Source organism: Muscardinus avellanarius (genome assembly GCF_963383645.1).
Source record: "Muscardinus avellanarius genome assembly, chromosome: 4".
NCBI lineage: Eukaryota > Metazoa > Chordata > Mammalia > Rodentia > Gliridae > Muscardinus > Muscardinus avellanarius.
Genome location: NC_137789.1, coordinates 148,901,396 through 148,928,885, shown reverse-complemented (window position 1 = coordinate 148,928,885; position 27,490 = coordinate 148,901,396). Strand labels below are relative to the sequence as shown.

At 39.5% G+C, this 27,490-nt stretch overlaps 2 protein-coding genes across 2 annotated transcripts in view; one reads left to right on the top strand and one right to left on the bottom strand.

Moving 5' to 3' along the window:
* PDZD8 (PDZ domain containing 8) overlaps positions 1-15,643 on the top strand; it is a gene marked incomplete at both ends in the record, with an annotated part of 90,907 nt that extends 75,264 nt beyond the window's left edge. Inside the window, 2 exons of the mRNA XM_080693625.1 lie at positions 8,578-8,740; positions 13,437-15,643. Coding sequence (XP_080549751.1) covers positions 8,578-8,740; positions 13,437-15,643 — 2,370 coding nt within the window. The remainder of the gene's footprint in view (positions 1-8,577; positions 8,741-13,436) is intronic.
* A 5,771-nt stretch (positions 15,644-21,414) lies between these two features.
* The window catches only part of SLC18A2 (solute carrier family 18 member A2), a gene marked incomplete at both ends in the record, with an annotated part of 40,078 nt that continues 34,002 nt past the window's right edge, over positions 21,415-27,490 (bottom strand). The window contains one exon of the mRNA XM_080694552.1: positions 21,415-21,519. Within this exon, the coding sequence (XP_080550678.1) occupies positions 21,415-21,519 (105 nt within the window). The remainder of the gene's footprint in view (positions 21,520-27,490) is intronic.

Genomic DNA, 27,490 nt, shown 5'->3' with positions numbered 1-27,490 from the left:
ATGCTACTGGTGATATTTGGAATTGAAGGAGGGCCTCCTTCTATTCATAATCTGCGTCTGTGTTTATTATCAGACATTTTGTTCCTACTTTTACCTCCCCTTTCTCTTTTTAAAAAGATTTTATGGTCAGCAGTTCAGAGGACTATTAAATTGTTCCATGCTTGTTTTTCTCCTTCACTTTGTTGTAAGAAATGCAAACTTCCTTTTCCTTATTGTTCTTTTTCCTCTGCTTCCTTTTTCTTTTATTTATACCTAAGTATGATTGATGTCTTTAGTCCCCTGCAAAGACCAAACATTCTAGCAGGATGAAAACTTGCACTTTTGTAAAAGAGTAGATATTTACCATTAATAATTTTTACACTACTTCTGAGGTGTTGGGACTGGATGTTTTCTCCTTACTAACTGCAGTCATCAGTCTGTTCTGAGACAGTTTTTTTGTTTGTGTTCGGCATTCGGAATTGAACCCAGGGACATTCTACCTCTGAACTATACCCCCGGCCCTATTTTATTTTTATTTTGAAGCAGGGTCTCACTAGGTTGATGAGAGTCTCACTACTTACTGAGGCTCTCCTCAAACTTACTATCCTCCTGTCTCAGCTTCCCACTTCAGGTGTTGGGATTGCAGGCGTGTACTACCGTGCCTGGCCATGATGGGATTGCAGGCGTGTACTACCGTGCCTGGCCATGATGGGATTGCAGGCGTGTACTACTGTGCCTGGCCATGATGGGATTGCAGGCGTGTACTACCGTGCCTGGCCATGAGACAGCTCTATAGTCACATAGCTATAAAAATGTTTCATAATCTTGATCCTATAAAAGTAAATTATTGTTTGATATGATAAAATCTAGTCTTGAATTTATATTTATTTTATATGTGTCTTGTTCTGAAGCTGGATATCAAGTTTATGCATAGCACACTGGTTTTAATTTTTTTCTGCATCCCTGGTTTTTAATAGTTGTACTAAATCTTACTTAATCGAGTAATAATAATAAATAATAAGTCTTTTTAGCGCTCCCCCCAAAATTCCCTGTTACCCTCGTTCACTAGTCGAGTTCAGAGAGGTCAACATTTGGTTAAAAGCATAAGCAAGATTGCCTCTCTCTGACATTGCCACCTAAATATTTCAGTATGAATCTTTATGAAACATTTTGCATTACCACAGTAACTATTATTATACATAAAAATAGTAGTTGACTAATTTCTCCTAATTTCTAGCCTATATTAAAATGTTTCCAATGTGCCAAACTGGTTTTTATAGCTTTTTTTTTTTTTTTTTTCTTTTGGTGGTACTGGGGTTCCTGGAAGCCCTTCTACCTCTGGGCTACACTCCCAGACCTATTTTTATATTTTTGAAACAGGGTCTCTTATGCCAGCACGGCTGGCTTCAAACCTGCGCGATCCTCCTGTCTCCGCCTCCCAGGCGTGGGGATTCCCAGCTTGCGCCACCACGCCCTGCTCAGTATAGCTTTTTTTTTTTTTTTTTTTTAATCTAGGATTTGCTTGAGATTCATGTGGCTTTGGAGGGATTGTACAAAAGGGTGTTTTTTAAGGGCTTTTTGAAGGGGACATTCAAACCATTGCAACCTCCAAGACAGGAAATACAATGATGCCCAGCTTTGTTACAGATAGTACTCATATAGTCAGAACATTATAAACACTGCCAGTTTGGGGCTTTTAGAATCAACCTTGTTAGCTTAATTGTAGTTAGAAGATAAATATATTACCAACTTTGAGGGTAGAATTTAGAAGCTAGAAGATACAGAGAGGAAAGGAGGGAAGGGTGGAAGTCTTAATATTAAAATAGGTCCTGTGGATAGTTGAGAACAAGTAATAGATCTATAAGCATGTTAATTAAAATTGCAAAGAGGTTACATAGAGGAAATAAAAAGTGCTGTAGCCGGGCGTGGTGGCGCACGCTGTTAATCCCTGCGTTTGGGAGGCTGAGGCAGGAGGATCGCACAGGTTCAAAGCCAGCCTCAGCTACTTAGTGAGACTCTCAGCAACTCAGTGAGACCCTGTTTCCAAATAAAGAATAAAATGGGTTTGGGAGTATAGCTCGGGGTAGAAAGCCTCTAAGTTCCACCCTCAGTACCACCAAAAACAAAACAAACAAAAAAAGAGTGCTGTAACTTTGTGATAATTTGGGGAGAGGAAAAATAGGCTAAGATCCTTGTATGTTAATAGTGAGAATTCAATACATTGTCTAAAATTTGAGATGATGATCTCTGCATATTATCTAGAGACCTGCACAACAACTAAAAAAAGTTTTAAACTAGTTTCTGTGTTGGTGATGGGGACCGTGGGGAGACAGGATGGGTGTTCTTTACTATGCTTCTTTGGTATATTTTAGTTTTTAACTACATGCCACAGTTCATAAAAAGTTAGGTCTATTCTAATTTTTTTCTATTTAACAAATAAAAGTTTGGATTATGACTTGGTGGGCATTTGCAGTTTTTTTCTTTCACACTTTCTTCTAATTATATCTAGTTTAATCCTGTATCTACATGCAACTTAGTGGTGGCACATGCTTGTAATCCCAGCACTTGAGAGGCTGAGACTGGAGAATCGTGCAGGTTTGAACCCAGCCTCAGCAACCTAGTGAGACCGTTTCCAAATTTAAAAAAAAAAAAAAAACCAGGTAGAAGACCCCTGGGTTCCATCCCCGGTACCACACACACAAAAAAGAATTAGTATGCATTTGATTAACATAAATAAGTTAAATGGAAAAACTGTCTAAATGTTGGTCTTTCTTCTGATTTGATTGACTCAAAAATAATGTAAATTCATGCCAGGTTATTTTTATTAAATTAGGAAGGGAAAAGCTAAGGATTGTCTGAGATAGTGATCTATATATTTAAGTATCTGAAGACAAAATTTGTCATGTCTTGGGATTACCTATGTGTTAAATCTTGTTATCTGCAAATACAGTTTTTCTTCTCCCTTCCCAATCTTTATGCTTTCCCTTTTTTCTTTATTACACTGTATATTGTTTCCAGTAAAATGTTTAAGTGGTAAGAGCAAAAATCCTTGCTTTGTTACTGTTTTCAATTGAAAAACATTGATTCTTCATTTTTAGAGTTTTGATGTTATTTGTAAATCTTTGTAGAGGCCCGTAATTGGGTTTGGGAAATTCCCTTGTGTTTCTGGTTTACTGAGGGCATTTATCATTAATGGATGTTAGATTAATTAAATGAATTTGGGGGCAGTATTAAAATATTTATATGACTTTCTCTATTATTTTGTAAATATGGCAAATCACATTAATTGATTCCTGACTGCTAAACCAACCTTGAAGTCCTGGGGTCAACTCCATTTGGTTATAATAATTATCATTTTATTGCTGGACTGAGTTTCATTTTTTATTCATGTTTGAATATTAGAGCTATTTATCTGTAATGTTGTTTTCTTTTATATTTGTCTGTGTTTTAAATCACTGTAACATTGATCTTAACATATGAAATGTTACCTCTTTCTCTAAAAAATTCCAGGTAAGATTACTAATTATTCTTTAAGAAGTCACCAATAAAACATTCTAGATTTGGAGGGATGGGGAGGGACTTACAATTACATACATAATGAATAATAGGAATATTAAACATTTATACCTTTGGGAATCAGGATTTGTCACTTGTATCTCTGAAGGAAACTTGTCCAGTTCATCTAGGTTGTCAAATGTATTGGCATGAAGTTGTTCATACTATTTCCCTATTATAATATCTGTAGTGGGATCTCCCTTTTACTTGTTATTTTAACAATACACGTCTTTGTCTTTTTCCCCCTTTATCAATTTAGCCTGGAGGCACAACAGTTAATAATCATTTTATCAAGTCCATTTTATTGGCTTCTCTATTGTTTTATATTTCATTGTTTCTGCTCTTTATTGTTTCCTTGTATGTTTGGGTTTAAATTTTTTTAATGTGAGAACTCAGATCATCAATTTTAAGTTGTTTACCCTAATATGAACACTTAAGGTTATAAATTTTCTCTAAATACTGCTGCAGTTGTATCTCACACACTTCTGTTGTATTTGCATAACTTTATTAAAAATATCTTGTTTCCCTTGTGATTTTTTCTTTGACTCTTGAATTATCTGGGAGTATGTTTTACTTTCCAAATATTTTGGGGTTTTGCCAGATGTGGTGATCCATGCTTATAATCTCAGTACTTGGGAGGCTAAGACAGGAAGATCACATATTCATAGCCAGCCTCAGCTACTTAGGCCCTCCACAACTTAGTAAGACCTTTTTTCAAAATAAAGAATAAAAGATAGAGCTGGGTGTCCCCAGTTCCAAAAAAATAAAACTTTTTTGAGAGTTTTTTTTTTTTAATTTATTATTTTCAGCTGGGCATGGTGGTGCATGCTTGTAATCCCAGCACTTGGGAGGCTGAGACAGGAGGATCATACAAGTTCAAAGCCAGCCTCAGCTACTTAGTGAGGCTCTCAGCAACTTAGTGAGACCCTGTTTCCAAAAAATTATAAAATAGAGCTGGGGGTATAGCCCAGAGGTAGAACACCCCTGGGTTCCATCCCCAGCACTACAAAATACATACATACATACATACATACATACATACATACATACATACATATTACAATTTATTGTTTTCTAACCTACTTTCCTTATCATCTGAAAACAAACTTTGTATGAATTCAGTCACCTTAAACTTAATGACACTTGATATATGACCTTACACATTTTAGAAGCACTTGAAAGTATATTCTCCCACTGTCAGGTATAGTATTCTACAAATTTCACTTAAATCAAGGTTGATAATGTGCAGAAGGGTGATAATGTCTCTGCTTATTGCTTTAAATGTATATTTTGTCATATTGGTTGGTGAGAAAGGTATGGGAAAATAAGTCATACTTTTAATGGCAAGTTTAGTAGTTATATTGCAAAGGGATATGTATATAAGGACGAGAAATTTGTGACCATATTTTACAACCTATGACAGGGTTAATTTTACTATTCTCTGTAGTCTTATATTTGAAATTTTCATAATAAAATCTTAAAAAACATATCAGAGTGCATGTCATATGCTTCATCAGATATGGAGAAAATATTTAGAATTTCTAATTACTTTTACATCATTATTTTAAAAGTTCTAAATGAGCATGTTTTGTAATATATTTAATGAATGATATATCTAATAGTCCTATATATAATATTTGTATTATGATACTCATTTTAAATGTATTCTTTTGTCAGGTTCTTAATTAAAAGTTTTTATATTTTGAAACGTTTGAATCAGTGTCAGAACTTAATTGGGAGGAAAGGAAAGTAATACAGTATTTACCCTGATGAAACCTTATCTCTTTTTTCTATCGGGAATGTTTACATCAAGTATCACTTGAAATGAAAAAGAGCAAAGGGAAAAATATGGTTTATATGCAGAAAAGTCAAGAAACTAAATTATTCTAATACTTAATACTAGCCTCAGTGACATCTCAAACCCATCCCCTAACCTCCATTCTACTTTTAAGATAAAGAATCACAAAACAACCTTTCCGGCCTAAGTGTTAATTTTTTAAGTTACTATACTCAGATTCATGCAATTTAGTTTCTTAGCTATTTGCTACCATTATTTCTGAATGTAACTTAAAAAATTTACATTTCTATATATTAAGAATATGTTTTTGTTCTTAGTGCAAAAATGTGTTAGTGCTTTATTAACTGAAAAGTACCTTAACATTATAAAATGATCATTTACTATATGAAAAGGCAGGAACTTGATGGGTGTTTTGGGAGGTTTAAACACAAATTATGTTGTGGTTGTTTTTGTTTCTGTTTTTGTTTTTTTTGTGGTACTGAGGGTGGAACCCAGGGGCTTTCCTGCCTCTGGGTTATACTCCCAGACCTACTTTATACTTTAGGGAGACCTTGGGAACAGGGTCTCACTAAGTTGCTGAGGGCCTCACTAAGTAGCAGAGGCTGGCTTCGAACCTGTGCGATCCTCTTGTCTCAGCCTCTCAAGTGCAGGGATTATAAGCGTGTGTCACCATGCCCGGCACAAATTATGTTTTTAGAGGGATTGTCCTTTTGTTTTGAAAACATCTAAGTAATCCAAAACTCGACCATGTTTTCTGTTTCTCCAGCATAATATGATTAGGATTTTCCTTAAAATAAAAAGAACCTCACATAACTTATTAATATCCAAATTAAAGAATATCTTATAATGCTTTTTAAAATCAGCCACTGGAGCCAGGTGTGGTGGCGCACACTTGTAATCCCCGCGCTTGGGAGGCGGAGACAGGAGGATTGCACAGGTTCAAAGCCAGCCACGCTGGCGTAAGAGACCCTGTTTCAAAAATATAAAATAAGTCTGGGAGTGTAGCCCGGAGGTAGAAGGGCTTCCAGGAACCCCAGTACCACCAAAAAAAAAAAAAAAAAATCAGCCACTGGAGCTGGGCGTGGTGGTGCACGCTTGTAATCCCAGCATTCGGGAGGCTGAGACCAGAGGATCATGGTTTGCAGACAGCCTCAGCTACTTAGTGAGGTTCTTTGCAAAACAGTGAGACCTGGTTTCAGAATAAAGAATAAAAAATAGGGCAGGGGGTGTATTCGGAGGTCGAATGCCCCCTGGGTTCCATCCTCAAACCCTCAAAAAGAATAAATAAATAAAATCAGCCACTGGTTAGGAAAATTGAATTTTTAGGTAAGTGGCATTTATGTTTAAAGCTATATAGACAGTGATATATTTGGATATTAACAGGGTGTTTGGCAAAGTCCCTTTGACATGCCCTTAAAGAACTAAGACTAAAGGACTAAGAATTGTGAGCTAGAAGAGAAAACAATAAGTCTGATTTCTTTTCTTTTCTTTTCTTTTCTTTTTTTTTTTTTTTTTTTTTGTGTGTGTGTGTGGGTACTGGGGATGGAACCCAAGGGCATTCTACCTCCAAGCTACACCTCCAGCCCTATATTTTATTCTTTATTCTGAAACAGGGTCTCATTAAGTTGCAGAGGGCCTCACTAAAAGTGAGGCTGGCCACAAACCATGATTCTCTTGTCTCAGCCTCCCAAGTACAGGGATTACAAACGTGCGCTACCATGCCCGGCTGACTGATTTCTAAATGAGCATAATAAACACCAGTTAAATTTTTGTCAATTGAACAGATGTGGTCATTTTTTTAAAAATCAGCAATATTTATTTATTTATTTGCTTATTTATTTTGTGGCACTGGGGTTCCTGGAAGCCCTTCTACCTCCAGGCTACACGCCCAGACCTATTTTTTATATTTTTATTTGGAAACAGGGTCTCTTGAGCCAGCGTGCCTGGCTTCGAACCTCCGTGATCCTCCTGTCTCCGCCTCCCAAGCGCGGAGATTACAAGCGTGCGCAACTACGTCCGGCTCAAATCAGCGATTTGAATGAGAACAAATAACATTCTTTAGTTCACAGATTATGTTAATCAGGGATTCTCCAGAGACAGTGATTTCTGATCAATTTGGTGACAGAGGACATATTTGTTTAGGGAAAAAAACAAGTAAGAATAGCATATCTCATTAATATAACTCAGTAAAATGCAATTGTAAACCCTTTACCTTTTCCTCCCCCTAAAAAGAAAAATCAGCAGCACATCATCCCTTGTTATCTGCAATCTGCAGAAACTCAAGTCTTATGTAAAATAGCAGAGTACTATGCATGTCCTCTCTTATATTTTAAATCATGTCTAGTTTATACTACATAGTGTAAATTCTATGTATTAGTTGTCATGCTGTATTGTCTAGGGAGTCAAGACAAGAAAAAATCTGTACATATTCAATATAAATGCATTTTTTCCAAAATTTTTAATCTCTTATTGGTTAAATCTGCAGATACAGAAGGGAAATTATATGCCATAAAAAGTAAAATATTGCCGGGTGTGGTGGCACACACTTGTAATCCTCGCACTTGGGAGGTAGAGACAGGAGGATCACACAGGTTCGAAGCCAGCCGCGCTGGCTTAAGAGACCCTGTTTCCAAATAAAAATATAAAATAGGTCTGGGAGTGTAGCCCAGAAGTAGAAGGGTTTCCAGGAACCCCAGTACCACAAAAAATATAATATAATAATAATAATAATAATAATAATAATAATAACAATAATAATAATCTCAATGGCAGATTATTTTAATTTTTATTAGATAATTAGAAAATTATCTGATTTTTTGAAAAAGCAAGATTCAGAATTATACACACAATATATTATTATATTGACTGTGTCAGTTTATATTCACTGTCTTCGTTTTGATTCAGTTCTCAACTTTGTATTAAAATACATATTAGTACAAAATATTAACAGTCATTCTAGGTAGTATGATTAGGAGTGGTTTTCATTTTTCTCTTTTCAATTTTCCCATAGTGAGCATGGATCTTTAATAAGATACATTGAAAAACCAAGTGTTTAATTTTTGATGACTTGAAATGTGTATGTCTGAGAATGTTAGTTAAATAACACTGGTTTCATTATTTATCTGTAAGTATAGTTACTATAGGACAAAAGTCAGTCAACTATGATGTTCTAGTGTGTTACTCTTTTCCCACTCTACTACTGTAAATCCTTTGACTGTTTTTATTTTTTTCACCCTTTATCAAAGGTTGAATTAATAAAAGGGAATTTACAAAGCGTTGGACTTACTCTTCGTCTTGTTCAGTCGACTGACGGGTATGCTGGGCATGTCATCATTGAAACCGTGGCCCCAAACTCCCCTGCTGCAGTTGCAGACCTTCAGCGGGGAGATCGCCTAATTGCTATTGGAGGTAAGTATGCTAATACTTTTCTTTTACAAAGAAACTAAAAAGTAAGGGTAGAGTTTTTCCTCTCTTCCTTCTTTGTTTCTATAATAAGCACCTGTTACTTTTATAATGGGAAACAATAAAGCTTATTAAAATTAAAGGTCTGAAGACTACCTTAATGCATTTAAAACATATATGCCATTTTAGTCCTAACATATGAATCTGTAAAGTACTTTATTTTTAAACCACTTTTATATAACTTTCCAAATTTCCTTCCCTTCCTACATTCTATTCTATTCTTTTTCCTTTTGCGGGTCTGGAGATGGAACCCAGGGGCATTCGACCTCTGAGCTACATCCCCTGCCCTATTTTTTATTCTTTATTTTGAAACCAGGCAAAGGGCCTCACTAAGTAGCTGAGGCTGTCCGCGAACTGCAATCCTCTGGTCTCAGCCTCCCAAATGCTGGGATTACAAGTGTGTGCCGCCATGCTGGCTTATTCTACTTTTTATTGAATGTGAAAGTAGGAGCAAGTCAACAGTCCCCTTTCTATTACAACTACCACCATTACTATTCATAACCTAGAAATGGTAGTATTATGACTACTTCCATTACATAGGAATAGAAAATGAACAGATAGAAACTACTGTTTCTTGTCCAAGAGGGTCCACCTACAGTGTCTCTGAATGGCCACCCACGTGTTAGTACTCTGTCAGTATTCAGAGTTGAGCCCAAATCAAAGTCAGCGCATAACCTTTCTATCAGCTGGATGCTATCAAGAAAGAGAACTCTCCTCAATAAGTAGGTGATTTGCCAGTCCAAGCCTTGCAGGTGTTAGTGCGTGACCATTGTTGGCTTGCTGCTTCCGTCAGCATCCTCACTGTCTGACCCAAGCACCCAACATGCAAAGCTGAAGGAAGGAGGGGATATTTGCTCATGAGTATGGAGATTTCAGAGGTCCACAGGACATGCTGACAAGCAGCACAGGGAGCAAAGGATCAGAAGGACCTGCTGTAGCTGGGGACCCAGCTCACACAGTGTACCCCCCAAGGGATCCATCCCCTCCAGCCCTGCCCACCTCCAAACATACTGCCTCCAGCATGTGAGCTCTGAGATTTTAAATCCCAACCATAGCACTTGTCAAGAGATTTTCTGAACACATGGTTAGTCACATTTGATCTTTTAAGGGCAGTATGATATGTTCTTTCACAGCTAAGATAATAAAAAGGTAGGGTAGTGCCCAAGTAAGGTGTTATTCTTGGTTTAATGTAAAAAAGAAGTCCTTCAGTTCAATTCTGTCATAACAGTAAAATAATTAAAATGGTTTAGTGCATAGCTGGAAGTCCAACTGAATTGGCATTTTCACAAGGAAATCTCTCTGATCATGGCTGAGCAGCACTTCTCACAATTCCCCAGACATGGTTTTAAATGGGCATTCTGAGTCTATAGACACAAGGCAGGGCCCACGGTTCTGCATTTCTAAAGCTCTTGATGATGCCTGTGTGTAAAGCCTTCTTATATGTCCATGACCGTACCCATTACATAGATAGACTTTATCCATTACATACTTGTCTGACATAAACATAAGGGTTAGTCTTCCTCTGCTAAAACCGCAGTTCAATATAAATTTTGTTGATTCATACACATACCCTATTTGAGTTTTACACATAGGAAAAATGTTACCTATTATTGAAAATAAATCTTAATTGCACAAATATATGCAGAGCAAAAAAGCAAAAGCCACTTAACATATAACATGTGTTTTTTATGTTATTTATTTTTGCGGATCTGGGGGTGGAACCCAGGGGTATTAGACCTCCAAGCTACACCCCCTGCCCTATTTTTATTTTGTTTTTGAAATAGGGTCTCACTAAGCTGCAGAGGACTTCACTAAGTAGCTGAGGCTGTCCACGGACCACGATCTTCTGGTCTCAGCCTCCAAATGCTTGGATTACAAGTGTGCACCACCATGTCTGCCTTTTTTTTTTTTTTAATTTTTTGTGGGTCTGGGGATGGAACCCAGGGGCATTCTACCTCCGAGCTACACCCCTATTTTTTTTAGTCTTTATTTTGAAACAGGGTCTCACTATTTTGCAGAGGGTCTTAAGTAGCTGAGGTTGACCGCGAACCGCAATCCTCTGTCTCAGCCTCCCGAATCTTGGGATTACAAGCGTGCGCCACCATGCCTGGCTATTTTTTAAAACCCAAACAAGTTTAATTTATTTCCTGGGACTAGAGAACAGGATATATTTATATACAGAAAAAAAAGCCAGGAAAGAGATGTACAACAGTTTTTTGGTTACCCTGTACAACTGTACCCTCAGAGGCACAGTGGCCAAAGTACCTTATGATTAAGGGAGAGATGAGACAAGGATAGATTTAAGAGGGTGTGTGTGTTTGTGTGTGTGTGTGTGTGTGTGTGTGTGTGTGTGTGTGTGTCGGTTTTGATTAAATTGAAGTGTTTGCCTGCTACAATCACTGGGTAGATTTATTTTTCATTTATTCATATGCCAAACTCTAATGTTCCCAGGACATAGTATAGTTAGAGGGAGGTAGTAGAAGTTAAAGTTAGATGAATCATGAAGAGCCATATGAGAAAGCTCTAAATTTTAGTGTAAGTTTGTAGGTTAAAATCTTTTGAGCTCAAGTTTTAGGAATATCTGGCAATAGTATGCTTGGTTGATTAAAGTAGTGAAGGTCTGTGTGAGAAATTAATTAAAGGCTTTTTATTACTGTAATTGAGGACAGTAATCAGGAGCATTAAAAGCTGAGTTAGAATTGACAGCTGAATGGATCTAGGGAGTCAGCTATCTCCAGGATTCAAATTGGGTTAACTGGGGGGTGGCAAGTTGATTCACAGAATTCAGGACAGGAGAGTCAGTCATTCAAAGAGGGGTTTTAACTGTGCTGAAAAGATAGTACCAGAAATACTTGGGAATGTAGAAACCAAATGAAAAAAAGGAAAAAACAACCCCAAACAAGTATGATCATTTTTGAAACTACTAGAGAGGGGACCTTGATACGAGGCAGAGAACAAAACCATCTGAGAGAAGTAATCACAGACAGACCTTGGTAATGTTTGCATATAAGGGTCAAGTATAGCTGGAGAAAAGGGAAACTAGAAGAGAGGTGATTGGAACCAATTTAGTATAGTGTCATGAAAACCAAGAGAAGGAACATTTTTTAAAAGAAGAAGAAAGAAAAAATATGAATCAGGATAACTGATGAAGCAACTGAAGGAGACAGGACAGAATCCAAAATACAAATAAAAGGGTACTTCTTTCTCTGATATAAGACTAACAGTTATTGGGAGAGAGTAAAGATTCCTTCATGTTGATCGTTTTGGTACATAAGATGACATCATCTTTAGAGTAAAGGGGGATGGGCATCAAGGAACAGGAAAGATTGGAGACTTATGTTCAGAGACCAATCTGAAAGAATACTAAGCAGCATGGGACTGACTTACCAGAAATGGATAGTATGACTTGTTGCTAGATCCGGGTGGTAAGTTCAGAAATGGGAAAAGGGGATAGGGAACCAGCAAATCTGGGGACCAAAAAAAAAAAAAGGTTTATAGAAGAAAAGGCTGAGACTCAATAAGAGAATCACAAGTATTTGTGAGAGCATCATTGTAATCTCGAGACTTAGGTTAAGTAGAAAAGTGAGTCATATGGGGAGACCAGTGGGACCATGAAAAGAAAGGAAGACTGACTGGCTGGGAATTGCCTAAAAACAGTCATTAGAGACAGTGTAGTAAGTGAAAGCTCTTTGATATGAGAAGGCTCCACTTGCTGGCTGAGCAAGTCTTCAGCATGGTCTTCTCAGGCAGCTGAAGTAGAAAAGCACACAGGTTAAGGAACTCTTAAGGTCAGCTTATTAGATGGGGTGCTGCTCCTTTTGATTTATTCAGGATGGCCTATAGACCCTTGGAAAACAAAGACCTTTCTCGAGTTGCTGTGAAGGGTAGCATGGGTAAGTGCTATCTGGGGACGATGGGAAGAGTAGCAGGAAACAAGTCAAGTCTACTACTGCCCAGATTGTTTATAACGCTGGGTTCCTCAGGAAAGGGAAAGTATGGTTGCGGGGTAGGGTGGAAGGGAGGTTTTCATTGTACATTATCTTTTGAGTGTTAATAAACTATGTTAGTGTACCAATTTGAAAATAAAATTAAGATACATACTATAGATGCAGATAGCAAATGACTTTTTAAAAGCAGTTTATCCCTTAATATTTCTCATCCTAAAAAAGATGCGTTTCATGGGTATGGCTAATAAAAAGAACCTGAGAAAGAGTCCATTATTCACAGTATAGCATTTTGCTACATTTATTTCACAAAGTATTGGTCTCACTTCATGTCACTCATCACATGACTTGCATCTCTACTATATTTCAGAATTTCCTTCAGTGGTTTCTCATTATTCAGTGTCTCTCTCCTCACTTCCTCACTTCAAACTGAGAAGTAATGCCACTTAACTTAGAAAGGAATGGGAAGTAACTGGGTGTTACTAGCCAGGCTGGCAAGGGAAGCACTCCTAGGGTATCAGCTCTTCAGCCATGGAGTCCATGCACTGCTTCATCCAGAAACCCAGGAAATACCTCTGAGGTTCCCTGTTACTCTTCCATATGTTAAATAATTATGTGATAATGACAGTTATGTTTAACAAATGTAGGAAATTTTAGAGCCATAATTTACGTGTTTTTCTTTTCAAATCTTAATCCAGGTGTGAAAATTACATCGACACTACAAGTGTTGAAGCTTATCAAACAGGCTGGTGACCGCGTGCTGGTGTACTATGAGAGGCCTGTTGGCCAGGGTAATCAAGGTGCAGTGCTGCAAGATAATTTTAGCCAATTGGAAGAAAACTTTTTGTCAGCCTCATGCCAACCAAATTTTGAAGAGGAAGCTGCTGGGTTGGCAGTAGATGTTGAAAATAGAGACCTGGATTCTGAATTTGAAGACTTGGCAAGCGATGTTAGAGCACAAAATGAGTTCAAAGACGAGGCTCAATCATTAAGTCATAGCCCCAAACGCACTCCCTCCACACTCTCTGTTAAACCCCTTGGCGCTATATCACCAGTTTTAACCCGTAAATCACTGGCAGGAAGTCACCCACTACCACCAAAAATTCCATCCAAAGAAGGAAATAAACCATCAACCCTAAAGACTTCTGAGCTGACAGACCCAGCACAAGTGTCAAAACCCACCCAAGGATCCACTTTTAAACCACCTGTGCCACCACGCCCACAAGTGAAAGCTCTTCTGCCTGCCTCTGAGGCCCCAAATCAGGCAGAAACAGATGTTCTTAATGAAAAGCCAGAGAAGGTGCTGCCTCCTCCTCCTCATCCTGATAGATCTGCTGAAAAGCAAGTGAAAAATGTGGATCATATAGAAGATGTGACTACATCTAAGCAGTTTATAGCAAAGCAAGAAGTGACTAAAGATTTTGTTTCAGAAAGTTCCTGTCCTACTAAGGACAGTTCAGATGATCGTCAAACATGGGAGTCATCGGAGATTTTGTATCGTAATAAACTAGGGAAATGGACAAGAACGAGGGCATCCTGTTTGTTTGACATAGAAGCCTGCCACAGATACCTAAACGTTGCACTGTGGTGCAGGGATCCTTTCAAGTTGGGGGGGCTCATCTGTTTGGGGCATGTTAGTTTAAAACTTGAAGAAGTGGCTTTAGGATGCCTAGCTACATCAAACATGGAATACCTTTCCAAATTCAGACTGGAAGCCCCTGCCCCTAAAGCAATGGTTACCAGAACTGCATTGCGCAACTTGAGTATGCAAAAGGGCTTCAATGACAAGTTTTGCTTTGGTGACATTACTATTCACTTTAAATATTTGAAGGAAGGAGAGCCAGACCATCATATAATGACTAATGTAGAGAAAGAAAAAGAACTCCATTTGGTTGAAGAAGTTTCTACCCTCAATAAAGAGGAGCACTTTGTTGGACAGATGAGCTCATCAGAAAATAAACATAGTTTCCAGGATACTCAGTTCCAAAATCCAACTTGGTGTGATTACTGTAAAAAAAAAGTTTGGACAAAAGCAGCTTCCCAGTGTATGTTCTGTGCTTATGTTTGCCATAAAAAATGTCAAGAAAAGTGTCTAGCTGAAACTCCTCTTTGTGGAGCAACTGAGAGGCGAATAGACCGGACCCTGAAAAACCTCAGGCTGGAAGGACAGGAACCTCTCTTGAGCCTGCCTCCTCGTGTTGATGCTGAAGCTAACAAGTCAGCCAATAGAACAACAGGTTTGACAAGGCATATTATCAATACAAGCTCTCGTTTGCTAAATTTGCGTCAAGTCTCTAAAGCTCGCCTTGCTGAACCAGGAACCGATCTGGTAGAACCTTCACCAAAACACACCCCCAACACGTCGGACAATGAAGGCAGTGACACGGAGGTCTGTGGTCCAAACAGCCCTTCCAAACGGGGAAACAGCACAGGAATTAAGTTAGTGAGAAAGGAAGGCGGGCTGGATGACAGTGTTTTCATCGCAGTTAAAGAAATCGGCCGTGATCTCTATAGGGGCTTGCCTACAGAGGAAAGGATCCAGAAACTGGAGTTCATGTTGGATAAGCTACAGAATGAAATTGATCAGGAGTTGGAACACAATAATTCCCTTGTTAGAGAGGAAAAAGAGACAACTGATACAAGGAAAAAATCACTTCTTTCTGCTGCTTTGGCTAAGTCAGGTGAAAGACTACAAGCTCTAACACTTCTTATGATCCACTACAGAGCAGGTATTGAAGACATCGAAACTTTAGAAAGTCTGTCTTTAGACCAGCACGCTAAAAAAATAAGCAAGTTCACAGATGATACGGAAGAAGACCTCGATAGTGAAATAAGCCAACTGATAGACTCTCAGCCATTCAGCAGCATCTCAGATGACTTGTTTGGCCCATCTGAGTCTGTGTAGTGGAGAGGCCATGTCCGTTTACAAACTGGGGGAAAGATGCACCTGACCTACCATGGGTACAGCCACATTTCATCCTCTTGCCACGCACCTCGGCCTGCTGTTCGGCTCTTTGCTTGTGTGAGGACAGGAATGCAAAAGGTTGTTTTCCAGTAAAAACATGACCAGCTCATGAATTGGTTGTTCCAGGTTGCATTTATAGCTATGCTTTGTTGGATTTATACTGGGAATTTATTTTTACTAATTTATTTTTAACTTTTTCTAATTATGTAAGCTAATGTTACATGTTTATGTATGGGTGATGTCTCACTCTATTATTTTTTTCTTTCTCTTAATTTTTGAATTAGTGTTTATAGGATACTGTCCAGATTATTGAAATATTTTTATTTTCATCACGGTTACAATAGCAGATTTGCTGCATGCCCAAATTGACAACAGCAATCATTGAGGGAACAGGTTTTGAATCTTTCTTTTGTGTCTGGAAGTTTGTCATCTCTACTTGAGATTTTTTGTTATTTTGGGGCTTTGGGGAGCAGGGCTATTTGTTTTGTTTTTTGCCAAATATAAAATGAAAGATGCTGCAGCTTTAGTCTGTTATGCTGATTTAGTAAAAAAAAAAAAAAAAAAAAAAAAAAAGGAATTTTTTTTTACATATACTGCTTGCTTTCAATGCCTCTGAATTTTTTTGAAAACATTTTTGCAGCTGAAGAATAGTAAAAACATGGTGATTGATTTGAAGAGCTTGCATTGAAAACCAAAATATAATAGGAAATAAATATAGCATACAGTTGGTCAAGAATTTTGTAGAGGATAACAGAATTACTGAAAAACAGTTGCCAGTAGGGTTCTGAAGTATCTTTCAGAATGTCATGCTTTCCTTTTAAACAGCAGTTCTAAGCATTTGTGATGGTTTTTTTCTCTCTCTCTTTTTTTTTTTTTTTTTTTTTTGGTGTGTGTGTGTGTGTGGTGCTGGGGATGGAACCCAGAGGCTTTCTACCTTTGGGCTATACTCCCAGACCTGTTTTTGTATTTTATTTGGAAATAGGGTCTCACTAAATTGCTGAGAGCCTCACTAAGTAGCTGAGGCTGGCTTTGAACCTGCGCAATCCTCCTGTCTCAGACTCCCAAGTACTGGGATTACAAGCGTACACCACCACGCTCAGCGTGATGATTTTTTTTTTTAATCTTCAGTTCTCTCATAGGAAATAAAGCATGTATAAGGATATTTAAAGTTTTAGAGGACTATTGATAAGTGATTTTGTTTTAAAAACATTTTCATGTAGGAGTATGTTGTGAATGAGAAAAGATACACCAAACATTTTTTGCTTTGTCTGGTATCTTACAGGCTTAAAGGAATGATGATCATTCTGAATATTTCAAACTATCTTCACTCACTAAAAAATGAGAGAGATAAAAATAGAATACATAGGAATTGGGACCAGTTCTCTGAAAATAAAGATCTACTCTGATACTGGGTCCATCTTTTGAATGCAAGTAACATAGGACTGAGGGAGAATGTATAAGCTTGACCTGTTAGTGTACCTTAAAAGTTTGGGCCAATTATATGCCTACAGTTAGATTTGTATATTTTTTCCCTTCTGTAGGTATGATAGACCGATATATAAACCAACATGAATTTAAAACTAGATGGAATAGCTTTTATGGCTGGCAGGAAAAGGCACAGTGTAGTAGCAAGGATTGTGGCTGAGTTTGTGGTCCCGGATTCTGTTTAAGTTCAAGCTCTTTCATTAAAGAACTGTAAAACAGTGGGCAAATCACAAAAGGGCTTTGTGCAACAGTTTCCCCAGCTCTAACATGAGAATGCTCCATCCTTCTCTACCTCACAGGACCGTTGTGAGGAAATCAGTAGTGTAACTGCAAAAGCGCCTGACAGTTAAAAGCTATGCAGATAAAAGATACTATTTATATGAGGAAAACATTTCTGAGGGTAGAAAAGTTATCCCACTTTAAAAAATCAATAGCTTATTGTTTTATTAAAGGAAATATTAGGACACTAAATACTTTCCTTGGCCAGGTTTATAATAAGAAATATCTCTGTACCCCCTTTCTCATTATTTATTTAAGCATGCTTGAATTTTAAAACACTGCTAGAGAAGATTTTCCACACCAAACTCCCTCAAAGCTGAAACGTCCCACAGCATATGCTTGAAACAATCTGCCCAATGTGTAACCACATTTCATCTTGTAAGAATAACTTGCCATTGCTCACCTGGAAGGTGGAGTGTCCATGAGTGGCTGATGTTTATGGAATAAAACATGGAAGTTTTAGTGACACCCAAGGGTGCCCCTGAAGTTGATGTGTTTGAAAGAGCTGTGGAGATAATGCAGAACTTTGGTTGCTTAAGACTCTATTCATGTTTTAAAGTATTTAACTCTGTAGAACCACAATTATGGAAAGCTCAGTAATGCTGCTAATGACATTTGTAAAATATATCTTCAATGTAGTGCAATATTTTCCTATCTGCTGGGAGAGGCCGTAGAGGCACCACAGTTGTGCTTTAGCGCAAGGGGGAACACTCCAAACAGCCTAGAGTATAGTAAGGTATAAGGCTTCAGTGAAAAAGTTGTATTATATTACATTACTGATGTAATCTTGCTGCCATGCTATGTTATCAATAGCTAAAAAATGATAAATAAAGACTACCACAGAAAACAAGAATATCTTCATTTGATGACATCTTAAAAGGTGATTAGATTATAGCCTGGTGTAATTTGGCCATGCAGACAAACAGTCCACTTTTGCTCAACAGAACTGCACAAGAAGTAGTTTAACTGTTCTTTTCCTTAACTTGTGAAATATCATACTTATGGACTTGCTTCTGCTATATATAACCAAACTACCTAAAGTATATTTTCTATAGTGGTATTTACATGAATGACTGATTGGATTAGACAAAATAAGCAACATTTTAGCATTTTTCATTCATGCTACATTTCTTAATATCAAGCCTCATATTCTTCAGTATCAGAACTTGTTGAAATGTGGATATTGTGTGATTCTGAGAGGAGAAAATGCAACTTAAAATATTTGAAGGTACTGTCAAATCTAATTTGTAAGAGCAATTTTGAAAATATTTGGCCCTTACTAATAGTAAGATAATGAATAAAAATTTTAGTCCCCTAAAAGTACATTTTAAAGCACTTTAACTTGAAAATATGTTGTCTTAATTTTTAAATTTCTGATTGAGATCATAGTTTTCTCTTCAAAAAAAAAAAGTGGATGAGAGGTTCTCCTCACCGTTTCTGAGTGCTGTAAGCCCTTTAAGGTCTGATTGAAATTGAACCCTCAGCCATGGAAGTTGTACATGCACACACATTCAAAATATCCCTGAGTTCAGAGCTCTTACAGAACTTCCAAGGCCGATGGCTTAAGCACCACTGTGTCAAATGGCTTGATATTACAGTTAATTTCATGAAATACAGTTACTTGTTCACAGCAAGCAGAACAATTAATACAAGTTCAGAGATTCAAGGATAACTTACTAGGTTTTTCTACATTGACATAATATGACTAGTTTCATATTTCAAGTTTAAAAACCTATAGGAAGCCAAAAAAGTATGCCTGCAAGCACCGAAGAATAGCTCTTAATAAACTGTAAATATCCACAGTCAGAATGACAGCTTATATATTTTATTCCAACAATAATATTTGGTTTGTGAAAGAATACAAACAGGCACAGTACAGTGTTCAGGTTTATTAAGTAAACTAGCTAAAACATGACTAGGACAGATTTGTGTAGCCATCAAAAGAAAGTTGAATATTCACTGCTACCTCATTAAGGTTTTTGTGTCTGTGTTATCAGGTACAAACATAAAGGCCACCTCATTTCAAAAAATAAATGTTCAGAGAGCCGTCTGTTTTTTTGTTCTGATGCATACACACAAAAAGTTTTCAGTCTTGCTAAACCAGAATATTAGTCATATAAAAAACTACCGTTTTTGTCCTCACATATAGTTCTGAAAAATTCATCTATCATTGTGCCCTAGGCATCAACAGCAGGCATCCTTTGCCAGTCATTCTTAAGCTGAAGCCTTTAAAGGCAAAAATAAAATAGGAATAAATCATAGGGCATTGGACAGGGAGACAAACCCCTCTAAGAGAGACCAGTTTGTAGCACGTTCTTTTGTAAGGCTGTTCCACAGAAGTAAAAACAATTCTGCCTTTTTTATTTTAGCCATAGAAGAGTTCCTCTGGAACCATCTTCCAAAGCAGCAGGTTTGTGTGCTGTCCAGTGTTACAGAGTAGGAAACTTGTTCAAACACACTGCCCTTGAAAACCAGACTTCAAATCATCTCAGCCCCACAGAAAAGCTTTATAAAGCAAAACAAGTATTAGCCACTTTCCTAGAGAATATGTAATAGTCATAAGGAGTCTTTGTTCTAAAGTTCTTTGCTCCTTACTGTCACATTAACACAAACACAATTTTAGCTTAATATTGACATTAGGAATTTATAATTACAGCACTATAGAATTAACAGGTATTATTTGAGAGATACTCCACACTATCTTCACATTCCAGTCATCTCATACAGAACGGTGTAAACTGACAATGTTCACTATTTGCTGGTAACACTGAGAAGACACATCAATATTGTCATGCGCAGAAGACTACACTACCCAGTGTACGAGATGACATGGTAGCACACATGTTTTTTAGAAGTTTTTCTTTTCTGGGAAAGAGGACACGTCCTGACCGCCCTATTATTATCTTATTTCCTAACATGAGACTAAAAACAATTTCATCCCTTCATTTTCATTTAAAAAAAAATTTTCACACTGATAACTTTCAGGAGTCTAGAAAATAAGAGTTTCAGACAAATAAAAATTAATAGATCCCTAGAAAAACACTTGGATGGCTTGCAGACAGGTCTGATTCTTCAAGTTATAGCAGCTATTTACCTTTTTGGTAAAACGTAAACTAGGTGTTGTTAAACTCTGCCATGCTTAACCCTGGCACCTCCATTTTCATCTAGTGAGACATTCAAGTACATGTCTTAAAGCTTTTAGTTCATAACTGTATTTGGGCAGTCTTCTCTGCTTTAAGTACATTTACCATTTTTTCTTATTGGCTTGAGTGTTTGCTGCCAAACACACGTCATGTAAACATAATTTACAACCATCCTTTCCAAATTGGTGATCATGTAGATCCCTAATGCCAGCAAAAGATCTAAGGATAAACCCCAAAGAAGACCCACTTAATTCTCATCCTCTGCATTTGAGATAACTAGCTTTTAACTCATAAGTATACTAATTACAGTTAAGTAACACTCATGCAGTGTCGCTACATAACGTGCTGTCTTACATGATTCTGTTTTTCAGACTTCTAGTTTCTCATTGTTGGAAGAGTCTCAGATAATGTGTGCTTTAAACACTCATTACCAATATTCAGAAAAAAATATACGATATTTTTTGTCCAAGTGTTCGTGAATGTAAGTTAAAAAATTATATTTGATTTGGATTCAAATATTTATAGATTTACAATATATCTATTTCGTCAAAATATATTGTATAATATTTAATAAATCAAATACATAAAATAAAGTTTTCAACACTTTATACAAAGCCCTAGAAAAGCTTCTTTTTCTTTATAAGGCCGCTGGCAGTCAATCATAACCATGGGGGGAAAAAAGTAATAACCTTTGGTGGTTGCACTCTTGCCAGGGATGGATGGTGTGACTATGACAGCTCTGGGTGAGTTATTTCACTGGAAACACCTGTTTACTATTAAACATTTTGATGACTTCGGAGGGTCTTAGTCGCTTTCAGATTCTTCATCATCACCTATCGGATACGACTGGATGTTATTCTGAGTGTACATTTTTGTTTTAATGGGGCAGTTGTGATCCATGAGAATAGCCTAAAAGAGAGCAAAGTGCAGGTATATTAACATCCTGTTTTGTAAAGATGGCGTTAGCCTACTGTATGCAAGGCTGATTCGTCTGAAAGCTCCGTATCATCTGCTATTATCCAGTCATGAGAAGCAATCTCAGGTGCCTGGCCTGCAAGACCAGGAATTCTCCACTGAATCAAAGTTCCAGGTGGTATCAGAGAACAGAAACTGTTTCTGCAGTGTTTTCATTACACCTGTGGAAGTCAAAAGTCAATTCTGTGAACTTAGACTCTGTGAGCATGGAGTAGGTAGGCTAGTTTTAAGAAGAGTTTTTCTTAGATTCTTGGAAATGGGAGGAGCTCTGGAGGTCACTCACTCCAGCTTCTATTTATAGACTTCATTGTAACGGCACACTTTACGGAGACATTTGAGGGAAACAAGCATTTGTTAGGAACATATCGAAGTTTGGACTAAAACCCAGTCCATCTTACTCATGGATCTGGTTCTGATATCAGCCATCTTCACACATTGCTTATAGGATATTTTAAGACCACATTCCGGCTAGGCATGGTGGTACATACCCATAATCCTAGCACTCAGACAGGAGGCTCAGACAGGAGGATTGCAGATTCACAGCCAGCCTTAGCAAGTTAGGCCCTCTGCAGCTTAGTGAAATCCTGCTTCAAAATAAAAAAATACAATAGGGCTGAGGGTGTAGCTAGGAAGTAGAATGCTCCTGGTTCAATCTCCGGTACCACAAAATAAAAGTCATATTCCCATGGCTGCTTAGATGTTTTCCTAGGCCAGACATCCCAGGGCTTTTGTCTTCTTAAATGTGATTTCCAGACCACCTCTCTAGAGTCTGGCCGTCCTCTAGCTCAAATAAAAATGTCTTCAAAGTATCTTCAACTAATAAGCACTGGTAGTCATTATTCTTCAAAGTGTGCAGACCCAGGCACACAGGAAGACGATACAACTGCCACTTAGCACACTGGGAACACACCAAACATCGTAGGTGCAATGCCTCAGCTTCACAATAACTGGTCGGTTGAGGAAACAGACACAGTGCTTGTGCAGAATTTTAACCAAGAGACACACATTGGTCCTAGGACCCCCAACCTGCCAAGTCCCGTATTTGAATATAGCCTGCATACATCTTGTAAACTTTATCCCTAGATGACTTGTAACACATAATAAAAGTGTTAACGTTAAGTACTTGTTCTACGGTATTGTTAAGAGAAGAATATCTGTGCATACTGCGTAGACTTTCTTTTTAATGTTTTCAATCCACGGTCGGCTGGATCCATGCACGCAGAGCTCGTGGGTGCAGAGGGCCCACAGAACAGCTAGAATGAGGTGAGGATAGCCTAGGCAGGCTCAGGCTCAAGTCCACTCTTGCCCACTCCTAGGCAGCTGGAAGAGCACAGAGAACCGCAGCGGAACATCAGTGTGCAGCTAAAGCGGATTCTCCCCCCTCAGGTGTGTCTGCTGGAGATCTCCATTGTGTGAATTCATTCCCAATACCTCTTTGTGCCACTTACAAGTGTAAACGGATTAGAATGTTTCTGATGTTGGCCTACTGCAGCCCATCTTGGCAGCTGATAGCTCTTTGCTCCTCACTCTTGTTCTGCAGATGCGATAAGACTACTCAGTGCTTAAGCCATTTGTCATTGCCCCAGAAGTTCTCCAGTGACCTGCCTGCGTGACATGTCAAGATAAGGACTCCCTCGACCCCTGGGTCAGGCTGCCAGCTCAGCTTGTCAGCTTCAAACTTAACTGTTTCTGATTGTGTTGCCTTGCCAAGTGAATTGATGCTTATATTTAATAAAGAGTTCATTTCTAAAAATAATTGAGGCAACAAACCATTCTCCCTGTGTTACACAAAGGTTTAATTTAACTCTCTAAATAGCTAAATGTCTCATCTCCCCAGATTAGTGCTTCTCAAAGAAATGTGTCCGAGGGTCACTGTGAGCATAGGGTTGGTGGTGTGAAGCAGGTTGAAAAGAAAATTCGAGTACCCCACTTACAAGGCATGATCTAAGGCTAAGCAGGATCACCCCGCTGACAATTACTTCCGGGACACCTACTAGGTGCTGTGTGTTGCGACTTAGTAGACCTTCTTGCACAAGTAAGGGCAGACCCCCCCCCCCAGGCTCACAGGTCAAGTGCCACAGCATGTCACATGGAAGAGATGAGGGTTGTGCAAAACCTTGAAAGATGAAAAGAAGATGCCAATGGAGCAAAGCATGGGTGGTTCAGCTGGGGACGTCAAGTGGGCTGGCGCCAGCCCCACAGAGATCTGAGTGTGAGGCAGGAGCTGGAGCTCCCACCGGCACCAGGCTGCAGGCTGGGAATACAGGGGCCTTGACCTCTGCTTGGCCCACGGACATCAAGCCCCCTTGGAAAGAGTTCCTACCCATTCATAACTGCCTTCCACCTCCTGGCTCATCCACCATTTCACCTGGATATGTGATCTTCCTAAGGACCCCTTGAGCCTAGGGCTGGCAACAAAAGGGACTCATTAAAGAACAACACTGTTGGGCTGGAGATGTGGCTGAGTGTGGGGTGCTGGCCCCACATACACAAAGCCCTGGGTTTGGCCCCCAGCACCTCCACATGTGCATCGCAGGGGAAGTAGGAAATACAGTCAGACTGATGGTTTGGTATTGTGCCGGCATAACCTATCAGAATGCATCCATACGGCCCTTGTCAACACCGCCTGTTTCCGGTAGAGCAGTTTCTTCCACGAAATACTGTTTTACTTTTAAAACCTGGCTTACAGCCGGGCGTGGTGGCTCACGCTTGTAATCCCAGCATTCGGGAGGCTGAGACCTGGAGGATCGCGGTTCGCGGACAGCCTCAGCTACTTAGTGAGGCCCTTCTGCAACTCAGTGAGACCCGGTTTCAAAATAAAGAATAAAAAATAGGGCAGGGGGTGTAGCTCCGAGGTCAAATGCCCCTGGGTTCCATCCCCAGACCCACAAAAATAAATAAATAAATAAATATAAAATAAAAACCTGGCTTACTGGGTTCTGAAGCTGTCTTATGCAACAGATACACTTTTTTTTTAAATTTTTGTGGCTGCCTCTGAGCCACTCCCCAGGCCTTTTAACTTTGTTTTGAAACAGGTTCTCGCTAGGTAGTGGAGGGTCTCACTACACTGCTGAGGCTGTCCTCCCGTCTCAGCCTCCCGGCACTGATATTACAGGTGTGCGCCACCATGCTTGGCTAATCATTGTACTATTCAAACAAAGTTACACGTGATTAAATAAGCCAGATGGCAAACCCGCGCCATGGGAAGCAAGGCAAGAAGAGCATCCAGTGGTTAAGACAAGTGTGTGAGGAACAGGTACCAAGTGGCTGGCGCTGGTGTGCTGAGGCTCAAACCCAAGCTTCATGTGTGCTAGCCACAAGCTGTACCACTGCACTACAGCTCAGACAGGGCATTTAAACCAGTGTTCCACATACAGCTGCGAGGAGACAGGTATGTCAGCTCTGCTGAAGAAAAATCAAAAGGAGCCCAGGCATTGGAGTCTGAGCAAGGCCCAGATGTTGTGAGCTGAGCCCAGCCCCCTGTCACAGCCTGGCACACGCCTGGTGCACAGCAGAGCTGGGCTCTCAACCTTGATAACATCAGACCCAATGAAGAGTAAAACAGTGAAAGACCCCAGTCTTGGAGACCTTGAAAAGTACGAGGCCTCATAGAAAAAAGAGTGATGGCTTTGCATCCACAATGTAAGTGTCCTGCAAAGGGGCAAGTTTCTACCAAGGGATTATAATGTGTATGGCACATCTGGAGTCATTATCCTCTGGCCACCCCATCCTTGTCCAACCTCTGTGAATGGAGAGCAGAGTTGTTGCTGGAAGGGCCTTCTGGCACTACTATTAGAGCTACCCAGTAAAAGCAAGCTCCAATCTTCAAACACTGGCTTTTCTACCTTGGCCACAAGCTGGAACGTTAAGAAGAAGACTAAAGCCCGGAGGCTGAGACAGGAGGATCGTAGGTTTAGATCCAGCCTCAGCACTTCTTAGTGAGACCCTATTTAAAAAAAAGCAGTAAGTCTGGTGGGGTAGCTCAGAGGTAGATGCCCCTGGGTTCAACCTCTACCACCATAAAAAAAAAAAAAGAATAAGACTAAGAAATCATGCCTTGACTTTAAAATAACTCTTCAATCTGGAAGAGAGAAACCCAAACTGAAACTCAATTCCGATTATTTGGAGAGTGAAGGGCGGTCTCATCATTCATTCTCTTACCACTGGAACAGTTTTCTGCAAATGCCATTGTTGATATTCCTTCTACTTGCAGAGGGACTGAATAACAAGGAGGTATTTTTCCCCTTCTGCCTGTACTGATAAGATGGATATTAAAAAAAAAAAAAAAAAAAAAAACACCAGCAGAATCCAGTAAACCAAATGGAAGACTGAAGTGCTCAGAAACGAATCTGACTCGTGACTTGCAACCCATGAAAGTGACATCATGTCTTTCAATATAAAACAGCGTGAGCCCCTCCACCTTGTTACCAGGGTGCTCTCTAATGATAGAGCTCTCTGCTAAGGGCTGAAGGCCTTCTGGCTCGTGCCTCCCTGCATTTGGTAACTGCTAATCCTGGATGCCAGCACTTGTCCGCACTGGCTTTTCTCAAGTGCCCAGTAATCAATCGCTTCTCTTCTGTGGCACACGCTGTCTGGCCTGCGAGCCTCATCATTAGGTGCTGCCTTCCTGCCCAGCTTGCACGATGAGCAGGCAGAGGCTCTGGCCGCCACCTCACACACTACCGCTGTGCCTGTCAAATGGCACCCTTCCATTATGGGCAACATGATGCACAAGTCCTCAAGATTTTAATGATTTATCTTGCTGGACACTTAATAAGAATCGTGCCATTTTATAACAAAAGTAGCTTTGTGGAAACCTGTAATTCTTGTTGCTTTGCATTTCAGGATTGTCTCTTCCACTTCCTTCAGCATTCTTTTTAATGAACTAAAGTGCTGATCTAGATGGAGAAAGAGAGCGGCCCCTGAGTCCTGTCTCCTGCAGTCATTTTGCAGAACACAATGGGAGCTGTGCCCCGCCCCTGCCCCTGCTATTCCTCTGACCCCACTAATTTTCTCCATGACCTCAGGTATGTCAGTATGCTGCCCCACACACAGATAACTCCACGGCCACTAACATCTGCTCTCTTGGCCAGGGACACCCATCTAGCAGCTCTGGGCTCTGTATAGCAAAAGGAAGCACTCAAGCTGTAGAGAGAAGATGGAGAAGTAGGCCGACAGGCTAATCCAGAGTGTTAGATGAAGTAAGGACACGTGGAGGACACTAGAGAGAGCAGCACTTTCACTGGCCAAGCACCCTGTTGGGACTTTCATCTTCACAACGCCCCTGTGCCCTTGTGCAGCAGGTGCTATTCCTCAGGGAACAGAGAAGGAAACAGGGAGTCATGTGACCTCTGCCAGCTCGGCGCTCCCAGGCAGATCTAGGCTTCTCTATCCCCAGCAGCCTTAAACTTTCTCCTGGAGACAGAAGCATTTGCAGGTGATTCTTTTCATTTTTCACAATTACAGAGGGTTGGAAGTAACCTTCATTGAGCCATAATCAAATCATTAGGATAGCAACAGAATGACAGCTTCCCATTGAGCTGAGAATTTCCTGGCCTGTTTCGGCCAAAGTATTGTGCCAGGGTCAGCCAAACAAAGTCAGGGCAGACGTGTACACAACCACAAGGGGAAAACGGGGGTCCCCTAAGAAAGGCAGCTGGAGAGGCACACGGGCGAGAGAAGAGTAAGACAGGTCCCCGGGGCCCTGGCACCTTCCCCTCCTTTTCTAGGAGTGCAGTGGAGCGTGAGAAACTCGGAATTCTCTCATTAAAACTTTTATCTGTGGTGGCACACGCTTGTAATCCCAGCATTTGGAGGCTGAGACAGGAGGATCGTGGTTTGCAGCCAGCCTCGGCTACTACTCAGTGAGGCCCTTTGCAACTCAGTGAGACCCTGTTTCAAAATA